The sequence below is a fragment of the Pagrus major genome, chromosome 22 (genome assembly GCF_040436345.1).
Source record: "Pagrus major chromosome 22, Pma_NU_1.0".
Classification (NCBI taxonomy): domain Eukaryota; kingdom Metazoa; phylum Chordata; class Actinopteri; order Spariformes; family Sparidae; genus Pagrus; species Pagrus major.
The window spans coordinates 21,766,419-21,777,734 of NC_133236.1; the positions used below are offsets into that span (position 1 = coordinate 21,766,419).

An 11,316-nucleotide genomic window follows, 5' to 3' on the forward strand; every position below is an offset into this window, starting at 1 on the left:
TCTCTCTCCTTGTAAAGTTTTATGGCAAGCACATTAAGTGCATGATAGAGTAGTTCAACTTCTCATTGAACTGATTAACCCTTTACAACAAGTACTCTAATCATTATTTCAACAGCAACATATAAAATTGTAACAACTTAAATCTCGATTCAGAATGTGTGTAAAGAAACCAGCTGGAATTAAATATAAGAGCAAACCAAACTTATAAATAATGCAAATCTTTTTATTTAGAAAAGCAATATATATGCAAGTATAAATTCTCTCTAAAAAGCCCTTTACTTTTTGATGTGTCCGCTGAATGACTGAAGGAATTTTTTTTTAAAAAGTGCAAAGTATTGTGCATTGTAATCTTAGGCTGTTTGTTTCTGTACCATGCAGATGTTCAATCTGTAATTTTACCTGTGCCGTCTTCCTCTGCTCCAAAGGCCTTTTTACATCATGCATGTATGCATGCATTGTATTGGCTTTTCCATACTCCTTTCAACCATCGTAGATCAGTCTTGATTGTGTGTCCTCGTACTCCATGGCTGTACAGTCAGTATGATAAAACTTTGTCATAAAGTTCTGAACATCACGTTAACGTATTTTTTCGGGCGCTCTTAGCTGCTAGAGAGAGAAAAAGCCATAAATAGCTTTTACATTCACTCAGTATAATGTAGGTGTAAAAAAAATGTGTCCATTTAAAAAAAGTTCAAAAGAAAATGTTCAGTTGGTCCTTGATCCATTCAAGTCTCACATCTCGCTTTCAGACATTTTGTTGTCTCTGGGTTAAAAACAGTTCCTTTTTCTGCAATCACGGCTGCATCTCATATTGTCCCTCCGTGGCGATAAAGAAGTCGTTGAGAATGTTCTGCAGAAACTCAAAAGTCGGCCGGTCATCAGGCCTCTGCTTCCAGCACATCATCATGATGTCATAGAGTTCCTCGGGGCAGCTGTCCGGACGCGGCATCCTGTACGACCTGTCCAGGCTCCTGATCACCTCTGGGTTGGTCATCCCTGATTAAGAAGAAGAAAATACAGCCACTGTAAGTAAAATGGGTTTCTTATCATCATTTTTGCTGCAAAGTAACAGTGCAGCATTTGCTTTGTTTCTAAACAATATAATAAAATGTAATTTGTGCTTTTTTAGTACATGTTTCTCTCGTACCTGGGTAGGGTATTCTTCCATAGGTGACTATCTCTGTGAGGAGGATCCCAAAGGACCATACATCCGATTTGATGCTGAATGTGCCAAAATTGATGGCCTCTGGAGCCGTCCATTTGATGGGAAATTTAGCACCTAGTTATCAGAAAGACGGTGAGAAAAGCAGCAGGAAATTATGTTACTGGGTGGTGACAGTTGAATATGTGGGCGTGCAAGTGTGTGTGTGTGTCTATACATCTTAAGTGGAGCGATATAACAACATTTACCCTGAGATGATAGCGATTTTACCATGCTATTTATATTTGTCCTTTTCCTTTTTTTTTTTACAGGAATTTTGTACCGATGTGATTGATTTGTAAGGCATTAAATTCACCGGATTTATATTATATATAATATGATGTGTGATCTGTGTGGAGGTATGCGGAAACACACACAGAAGCAACACTAATCCAATTTCCATGCTACAGAATAAAGCTATACTGTAAGAACTGTAAATCAATGTGGCCGTCACAAACCACTCAATACATATTACACACTTACATTTTGTGATCTAGCTTATCTTAAAACTGCACAGATGATATACAAAACACAAAATGATAATATGTTTGAAATTAGAGAGAGCCAGTATGAACTTAGGGGAATGGGTATGTTTGAAAAATAATAACAAGGGTAAGGATTAATATAAAAAAAGAGATGTATATCTGTCAAAGGGGTACATTTGTGGAAAAGTTGTGACAAGAAATTAAGAATGTGTAGTTATATTAAAAAAAAAAAAAAAGTACAAATAAGACCATAAAGAAATATAAAACTTGTATGATCAATATTGTGTATGGTACGTTTGGACCTTTTTTTCTGTTTTGTTATCTTAAACCTATTAGCTAGCCTATGAGAATATGTAATGTACAGAGGGTAGGTATAATGAGCTAAAGCTGTAGCCTCTTTATTTAAATGTATTTATTTATTTTCCTTTTGATTGAATGTCTGATTGTTATTTATTTATTTCTATGTGCCTTCATTTTGGAAGAAATTGTTAACAAGGACTGAAATAAATGATTGCTACATCATCTATTGTTATTACTATATACAATTCTGCATACTGTGAAAAAGATTTTATCCACCGCTATGCCTCTACACTATAACATAGGAAAGATCTTTGTGTGCAAACCGCAGCATGTTACCAGAACACAGGCTGAGACAAAGTGCATCTAACCCTAATGCTTGGAACGATGCATTCATTGCCACCAGTGAGGTCACGTCATCAGTATTGTTTCTGGCAATTTTGGGTTATGGCAACCTGGTGAGAGTTTATATGATAATGTTCAAAATAACACATGGTGGATGGTTTGTAGGCTGATTGCGGTATTTTTAGACTCTGTAATTATTCCAGGAAGTATAGTGAAGTCACTGACACAGCATCAAAGTATTTCACCTCAACGCCCCATTCTATCTCTTCCACTTCGTCAGCACTTACAACAAAGTTCTCTAACACGCTTTTAAGCTGTATATTTGGGGAGACTGCACTTCCGACATATATCTCTTTCTCCTTTTTAGTTTGAATGACGAACGTAACTATATTCCCAGGGTCCTAAGATCCGAGGGTCGTATATGTTTCTAGGGTTCTAAGTTCCCAGGGCCTTATATTCCCGCCACCCTATGTTCCAAGGATCCTTTGTTTCCAAGTTCAGTAACAGTCTGTTAACAGACATTAACTGTCCTATTGTTTTGGGATCAAATAACCCTAACCCTTGAGCTGGGGAACACAGGCCCTTGGGAACATGGGGTGACTCCATTTGAAGTCACTTTTGACAATACCTTCTGCCAAATGAACGCAGTGTCATTGGGAACTTCATGTTGTCTGGTTAAAATGTAGATGGGTGGAAGGTCCATTGGGGGACTTGAGCCCAAGAGTATCATTTAGCGTGGGGAAACATTGCACATACTGCACCTTCTTGAGCTGTGTATTCTGTCTCGATGATCCTTGCCAGGCCAAAGTCTGCTATCTTGCAGTGCAGGGTGTCACTGACCAAAATGTTGGCTGCACGCACGTCTCGGTGGATGTAGTTCTTCCTCTCGATGTACGCCATGCCTTCAGCTACCTGCCATATAGGAAGGAAACGAGGGAATTATCAGATCAAATGTCGCTGTTAATTCGTTAATTTATCCAAAGAAGTAAGACAGCACACTGACAGAACAATGAATCCAAAGAGTAAAGACTTTGTGCTGTATGTGTCTGTTTGCTCTGGTCAGTGTGTACGGTAGCCTCAGTTTTGCATACGCAGTTGTGCAGTATGTGTGTATACTCTTGTTTATGTGTCAGATATTGGCAGCGAATTGGTGTTAACAGGATGTGCCAACTTTCAGGAAGTAAAAATGCTTTTTTTGGAGGGGCAAAAGAGTTCTGGGGGAGCTCACTGTGGATGGAAAATAGCATGATTTCCTGTCCGGATGTTAATAATTGACGTAGGGCGAGGCTTTCAAGCCAGACGAGCAAAAGCCCCACCACAGAAACCACACAGCTACTGCTGACAGTTTCCATGTGTATTCACATCATGGCTGGTGTCAAAGCACATACTACAACAGACGTTCAACGCCTCACTGTAAGGCAGTTTTGTGTGTATAAATAGACTCTGTGGTCAGTGAGAAAGCCAGTGTTTTAATTTTTGTCAAAGGGATGCACAATTCAGTGGATTGAGTGTTAATGTCATGTTGTTCACGAACAGGAACAGAAGCAGTGTGAAAATGAGTGTTCAAAATAACAAGCATTACGGAAGCACTCAGACAAAGTGACGAACAAAGGCATCTGTATTTGATTGATATTCAGAGATAAAGCTTTCATTATTTTACTGAGAGGTGTTAGATGTAAATGTCACGCACAAGACATGAACCGTACAGAGATCATGTTGTCGAAAACATGCGATAAGAATTCAAAGTTTCCAACCTGTGCTGACATGTCAATCAGCTTATTTAGCTTCAGCTTTTTTCCTTCGTCTGTTTTTAGAAAGTCCAAAAGACACCCTGCGAATGAGAAAAGGAGAACTCTATCACCATGAGTAATGACAGATAACATTATCACAGGCGTATTGTTGGTTCGTAGGAAACTTCCTACAACTGGTTACGCAGAAAGACGTATGAGGCATCTTTTGCTGGGGTCCGGACCAAATTTGTGTGATGGCGCTGCAATTTTAGTATGAGTACAGACATTGCTTTTAAGGCTCCAGCATATATACCCTATAATGCAAACACCTGTTTGATAGGATTCAATACATGATATATTTGTGAAGCCTTTAGTTGATAAAAGTACAAATACCCCCTCAAAAAATTACTTAATTACAGTCATTTCAGTAGCTGTGATTAGTTACTTCCACCGCTGTTGAACAGTGTTGTAAAAAGTACCCAGAGTTGTATTTGAGTAAGAGTAAACATATCTTCCTAAAATATTGTTTTTGGTAAAAGTGAAAGTAACCCATATGAGTAGTACTTGGGCAAAAGTCTTAAAGTATCTGATATGAAATATAAATAATTAGCAGTACAAGTAAAAGTAAATTATACAGTCGGGGTCAAAAGTTTATGACTTGGGAAGACGTTTCCTAAACCTCAATTCTAGCCTGATTTAGCCATTCCTTTACCACTAAATTACCACCATGATTTTAGGTTTTCCTGAAGAATTTGGAGATTATCCTCCTTCTTCATTATTCCATTTACTTTCTTTAGAGCAGCAGATCCACTGGCAGCAAAACAGCCCCACAGCATAGCATGAGTTTTCCTACAGAAGGCTTTTTGTTTGTCCACATGATCAGCAGCAAATTTCAGTCGAGCTTTAAGGTGCCACGTTTGAAGCGAGGGCATCTTTCTCGCACGACAGCCTCTCAGCTCATGTTGATGCAAAACACAATTGACTGTGGTAACTGTCACCTGACTTTCAGCAGCTTCTAATTCATTGCAGACCCGCCTTTTGGTGGTTTTTGGTTGACTCATGACCATCCTGACCAGTTTTCTCTCTGCAGCAGGTGCCATGCACTTTATACTTACAAACAGCTGTTTGCAAAGTTGATCTTGGGACCTGCAACTGCTTTGAAATGGCTCCAAGTGACTTTCCTGACTTGTTCAAATCAATAATGTGCTCTTTCAGATCAATGCTGACCTCTTTAGACTTTCCCATTGTAGTGTTTGTGGCTGCGTCTAATGTCTGGACCCTTTAATAAACTAGTAGTATGTGTTCCTCTCATTCCATCACAGAAAAACGAGAGCTGTAGAAATCATTGGAACGCAAGACTACATTTTCTTTAGTGTATGTAAACGTTTGACTGCGACTGCATATATATTTATGAGTCGACCTATTATTAGATCATTATCAGTCTGGCCGATCGTGGGATCAGAGTTGAACATTTTTCCATTGATCAAAATCAGTCTTTTGGGTTGTTTTTTTTTTTTGCTAATAAAATATATTATTATGCACCGTGCGATCTGCAAAGTAACTCAAACCTAGGGTTATTGGATAAATGTAGTGAAGTAAAAAGTAGATTATTTGCCTCCAGAATGTAGTCAAGCGGAGGTATAAAGTAGCAGAAAATGGAAACACTCAAGTAAATGAACAGTCAATGGTTTGTTTGCCCACGTTTATAAATTGTTTTGGAATCAATGTATAAACTGTATGATCAACGGAAAATGTATCTAACAGTTTTGATAATCGATTACGTGTCATTTTCCAAGCCAAGATGCCAAAGATTGCCTGTTTGTAGCCTCTCAAATTTGAATATTTTTCTGCTTTTCTCTGTTTTATATCACTGTAAATTGAATATCATTTATATCGGACTGCTGGTTGGAAAACACTTCACTTTGCTGTATCTGTCATGAAAACATTAATTCATAAAACTCATTGAAGAGACTAGCCATCAAAATTCTTTTTTCTTACCATTGACCATGAACTCAGTGACAATAAGAATGGGCTCCTTGGTGACCACAGCATGGAGGCGCACCAGTCGTTCATGCTGCAGCTGCTTCATCAGGTTGGCCTCCTGGAGGAACGCCTCAGGCTCCATCGTTCCCTCCTTCAAGGTCTTAATGGCAACCTTCTGGGTGTTCTTGTAGAAACCTGCAGCAGGAATTTAAACAAGGTGCTTAACTCACTGTTATCTACTGTGCTGAGTTGTGAAACATGCCACTGACGGGATAGATCGTTTCTCTCACCCATCCACACTTCTCCAAACTGGCCGGCCCCCAGTTTCTTCACCATTTTCAGGGTCTCTCTGGGAATCTCCCATTCATCTTGAGCCCACGGCTGCTGGGGTGCCTTCGGCTTACAGGGGGCATACAGACGCTGACACAAACCGTCTGATGTACCTGCACCCAAACATGATGCGTGTGATGACATCAACAATCATTTTTTCCTACCTTCTTTTCTGTTGTGCTAAATTTAGTTAATGAAACAGTACAGGTCTGATGAGCTCTTGTTTCCTTAAATAATTCTTAAGACTCTCCTCTGTGTGTTGTGCGTTGGCAGCTGTTCTAGAGATTTGGCCTTGTTATCTTGTGGTTTAGTCACAGGAGTGGAAGACTATCACTCCTCTCACACAGGAAATACAAAATGCTTCACAAGGGTCTAACTTCCCCCTTCAATTGAAAGTCAGAGCAGGCGGCGTATAACTCACGGCAGTGAACCCAATCTGAATCCAAATCAACTCGTGGTTGATTTATGGTTGAGAAACATTTCAAAACCTAAATGCAGACCTTTTTAAATGATGACGCTCTAAAAAACGACTTTGTATTACTTACGACTGTAGTATTTAACCAGTTCCTGTAGAGTTGGGAATGTGTTGGAGGGGGAGATGTAGAAGCCACCTTTGTCCAGACAGCGGATCTTGTAGTGTTTTACCACATCTCCTTGTTCTGATACATGATCTCTGACTGACAGTGAGAAGGAGCCTGAGGGGGAGAAGATATAGATAACAAGGTTGCATGTAAATGCTGTGTGTGAATTGGACTTATTTGCATGTTGCTGAAGAGTGCAGCCCAGTCGCTACAATAAATCGTTGGCTTTTTTGGTTCCCTGCAAACCATGGATACGTTTAAATTTGTACATATCTGGCCAATACTTGCACGATACGTGTCATGACACATTCAGATTAAATGGGTAGGAGCTGACTTTCGTGTCAGGAGGCAGAGGGGATGTCGGTGGTGTGATGGCCACGTGAGATGGCTGCCGAGCAAGAGACTACAGTCCCTTTTTTCATGGCTTTATTTGATAGTGTAGCTGAAGAGAGGCTGAGTTGACATGCAGCACAAGTCGGATTTGAACCCCGGCGGCTTCACCCTTCACCCTTAACCAACTGAGCTACTAGGGCACCCCGAGACGAATGCTTGAGACAGACTTTCAAACATTTGTAAGCGCAAGAATATTGGCTATTTTAATAAGACATCGAGGTATTTTCAGATCTGTGTTAGAGGCCAAGAAACCATATTTTTCACAAGATGTAAGGGGAATTTGCAGCTGTGTCTAACCCTAACCATAACAAGGCAACTAGAGTAAAGGTACAGTGCTGTCACAACTTGACAAAATTGACAACTGAGCATAAAGAAGCATAAAATTGCAGCGTAAACTTAAAGTTTTCAACATATCCATGGTGTGCAGAAACATTGCCAACATTTATTCAGGGGATTTGGGTTGGAATGGGCTCTCCTGAGATGTATTGTCACTAAAATTCTGACATGTGGCATGATCTCAAAAAGAGACTGATGGTCACCTGGTGAGGTCTCACTCTCTCGGACCAGAAAGGCACCCGGTTTATTTCCAGGGGCTAGAAGCAGTCGTTCAGTCTCTCTCCTACTCATGTCCTTGTAAAACCACCTGCAGAGGAGAGACACACAAGACACGCTTTATGCATCTTTTTTACATCTTTTAACGATCCATGAAATGTTTTGGCAGTTGCTGAATTGTGTCAGTCACGTACTTTGATAATATGCATGAAATAGTTTCTTACTTTTCCACCTCCAGAGTATCTGCCCTGGCTACATAATTACATGGTATGAAGCCCTCCTGTCCAGTCAACAGCGATTTAGCTACCCACCACTCTCCATTTCTGCAAACAGACAAACGTGGCGCACGTAAGAAGTACAGTCTTTTTGTTGCGCTACTGCTGGATACATAATGTGAGGACTAGGGAGGCTACTTACTCTTGTAAAACCTTAAGTTTGTCCCCCTTTCTGAAAGGTAGATCACTGTCGTTGGTGGCTTTAAAGTCATGTTGTGCCACAAACACGACGTCATCTAAGGACAAGTAGAGCAAAGAGTTACTTTAAAAGCAGTGACCTGCAAATACCAACAGCAATTTAATACTCTTTTGTATTATTGGGATGCTACGCTGAACATTAAAGCTAATATAGTGTAAGTATATCGCACAATCATACAGTTAATTTCAAAGTACAGCATTGTAAAAGCTGCTCTTCTCAAAGGAATGGGGATTTTTGCAGTTTTTGTACTGTCTGTGACTGTCTTTCGCAAATGATCTCATCTTGTCCCCAGAAGAGAACAGAGGAAATCTAACTGAGATTTCAATCACTAAATGTAGCCTCCTGTCACTGCCACTAATGTCTCTTCGCTCAGCAGCAGTCGACTGCATAGACACAGGCCTGTTATTTTTAGGAGAAATCTTGCTACATGTGCTGTGGTCAATGATTACCGTTATCTGTATAGGTGTTTCCACTTCGTGCCTGAAGAGACAGAAACATTCATTATTAGAAAATATGCAACAAGTCTGTGAAAACACAAATAATTTAAAGTCAGTTTGGATGAATTTTGCATTTAGTTTGATCCTTGGTCTACTCACTATGTGGTTTGACGAGAGATGAGAGTTGTTTTTTCCTTTGTAGCGCTTGTCATCTTTTACTTCTTTCTGACCACTGCAACTGCAGCCCATCCTGCATGTATAATGGAAATCTTCTTCAGTTATACTGCATCCTACTAACAAGATTTGAAACAGTGAAATGGCTCAGGACATGCTGCAGAATGCTGTGCAGTTCATTTTACATTATCAAATCCGACCACCCGTGCTGAGTTCCTGCTCAGAGCCTTGGATAGTCACAGCAAGTTTATTTTTGCGCTCTTACCTGATAAAGCAGATGAGCTTTACTGAAGTGTGTGTTATTCTCCACTCCTCCCACTGCAGGGCCTGCGAGTCTGTGAGTTCATGCCCGGTGCTGAAAAATGAATTAAACTCGCTTTAAAAATGTGCTAATTCATCAGCGGAGTCTCTCTTTTGGTTACAGGCACACATACAATGAATTGCTTCTAATAAGAGGAAGTGGAAAATGTTTTTTTCATCTTTATATGGCAGCATTTGCATGTACGTTATAAGACGCCGCTATATAGAGTTAAAAACAGAGAAAAATGAAGTGCTATAAATAACTGATAAGAAGTCTGACTACTCGCGTCAGTGTGAAAGCACGCTTTTTAGTTATGATGCACTCATGAATACTGAATCTGAATCAGTATGAAGAGACTTTAGACAGAGTTTTATGACATGTGTGTGTTAAGAATCGTTGTAAGAGCCAGTTAAAGGCGACGTATGACAAATGAACAACCTGAATGGATTAATGTTTATCACGGAAGTTGAAGTTTATGGTTGTAAATGCAAATTATAAGGTCAACACAGTAACAATGTCCTACACAACCTAAACCTCAGGGTGTAGGAGGCTTGGACCCAGTGATGGAATGTAACTGATTATATTTTGAGATACTTGTACTTTACTTCCATTTTCCGCTACTTTATTCTTTCATTCCATTATATTTCGGTAGCGAATGTTGTACTTTTTTAATCACTACACTTATTTGATAATAAATAAATAATAATAATAATAATTAATAATAAAAAACACTGATTCTGAAAATTGGAATATATACATACACGTAAATATATGTATAATTTACTTTTACTTGTACTTTTGATAGTTAAGTACATCCAATATTAGATACTTAAAGACTTTCACACTAGTACTATTCACATGGGTGACTTTTGCTTTTACTTAAGTAATATATTTTAACACGACATCTTTACTTTTACTCAGAGGATTTTGGGTACTTTTTACAACACTGTTTGGACTTGGCTGTTTATTAAATGACTTCTGATATCTGTTTAAGCACTGCAAAAAAAAAGATTGCAAAAAAAAAAACCCTTTAATTATACCATAAAGTAATATCAAACTCACTTTCAGCCTGTCTGATAGCAATTTAAGTATATCTAAATATGTGTCATTAAAACTGTGGCGGTAATATTTTAAGTGGATGTCACATAACTGTTGAGCAACGTCAAACTTTCTTTAATCATAATTTATATTTAAATGCAGCCTTATAAACTCAGTTGTACATCACGTATTGGTTTTAATGGGGAGAAACTGATTATTTAAAGCAAAATTAGCTTTTTAATTCACTGACTTTTGTAACCCCATCTTTTCTCTATCATATCAATATGATACAGATCGCGCCATTTAACGCTTAAGCAAATTTGAAATGTATTAAATGTATTTTCATGTATAATGTCCCGTAACCGGGTCTGTGACTTACTTCATGTAAACGCATGTTTTTGTCACCAAATGATTGCTGTAATATTTCTGTTACAATTATCATAAACTGTGGGCCTTTACGGCATGTCAACAAACTGTCATCTGGTTCAGTTTTTCCCTTTAAAACATTTCAATAGATGACTCTGAATTTTTAGAGTGTTCATTTTACCATCACAATATTACACCTCTGTTAGCAGCCTGGAGTGTGAGATAAACATACAGCAGATAAATACCTTTCACTTGTCCCCCAGCTTGTGTCCTCAAAGGTCCTCTAGAAGCAAAATGTCTTCAGTTTCCTTATTGAAAGCCAACTGTGCGTCAGTGTGTCACTGTCACTCCCTCATTTTGTCTTTGAAAGTCTCTCTCTCTCTCTCTCTCTCTCTTTTCTTTTTTTCTCTCTCTCTCTCTCTCTCTTACAGTGAAGACCAGTGCCTCCCCTGGGGTGGACCACATTGAGTTTACCATAAATAGACACTTTCTACAGTTTGTCTATTTATTTTTTTCCAGTAATTCTCTCTGTTGCCTCTGTGGCAGGCAAAAACCATGCAAAGATCACGTCACCTGCTGATTAAACTTTTAGTTTAATTAAATGTGTCAGTCTTTAATCACAACCAAGG

General features: G+C 38.9%; 1 protein-coding gene across 1 annotated transcript; it reads right to left on the reverse strand.

Annotated features, from left to right (window-relative positions):
• Window positions 1-213: 213 nt before the first annotated feature.
• On the reverse strand, window positions 214-10,985 carry blk (BLK proto-oncogene, Src family tyrosine kinase). The gene is made up of 14 exons (XM_073493405.1): window positions 10,933-10,985; window positions 9,248-9,337; window positions 8,968-9,058; window positions 8,821-8,851; window positions 8,315-8,408; window positions 8,122-8,220; window positions 7,885-7,988; window positions 6,917-7,066; window positions 6,332-6,484; window positions 6,057-6,236; window positions 4,083-4,159; window positions 3,090-3,240; window positions 1,148-1,279; window positions 214-996 (listed from the first exon to the last, which is right to left on the reverse strand). The coding sequence occupies exons 3-14, from the start codon at window positions 9,055-9,057 to the stop codon at window positions 794-796; spliced, it is 1,464 nt and encodes a 487-aa protein (XP_073349506.1). The 5' UTR covers window position 9,058; window positions 9,248-9,337; window positions 10,933-10,985; the 3' UTR covers window positions 214-793.
• Window positions 10,986-11,316: the final 331 nt, after the last annotated feature.

Excerpts from the sequence above, each read along its gene's own strand:
- blk (XM_073493405.1), bottom strand. The coding sequence starts at position 9,057 with ATGGGCTGCAGTTGCAGTGGTCAGAAAGAAGTAAAAGATGACAAGCGC. Across the intron at positions 8,221-8,314 it reads AAACTTAAGGTTTTACAAGA|AAATGGAGAGTGGTGGGTAG; the intron begins GTAAGTAGCCTC and ends GTCTGTTTGCAG. Across the intron at positions 6,485-6,916 it reads ACTGGTTAAATACTACAGTC|GTACATCAGACGGTTTGTGT; the intron begins GTAAGTAATACA and ends GTTTGGGTGCAG.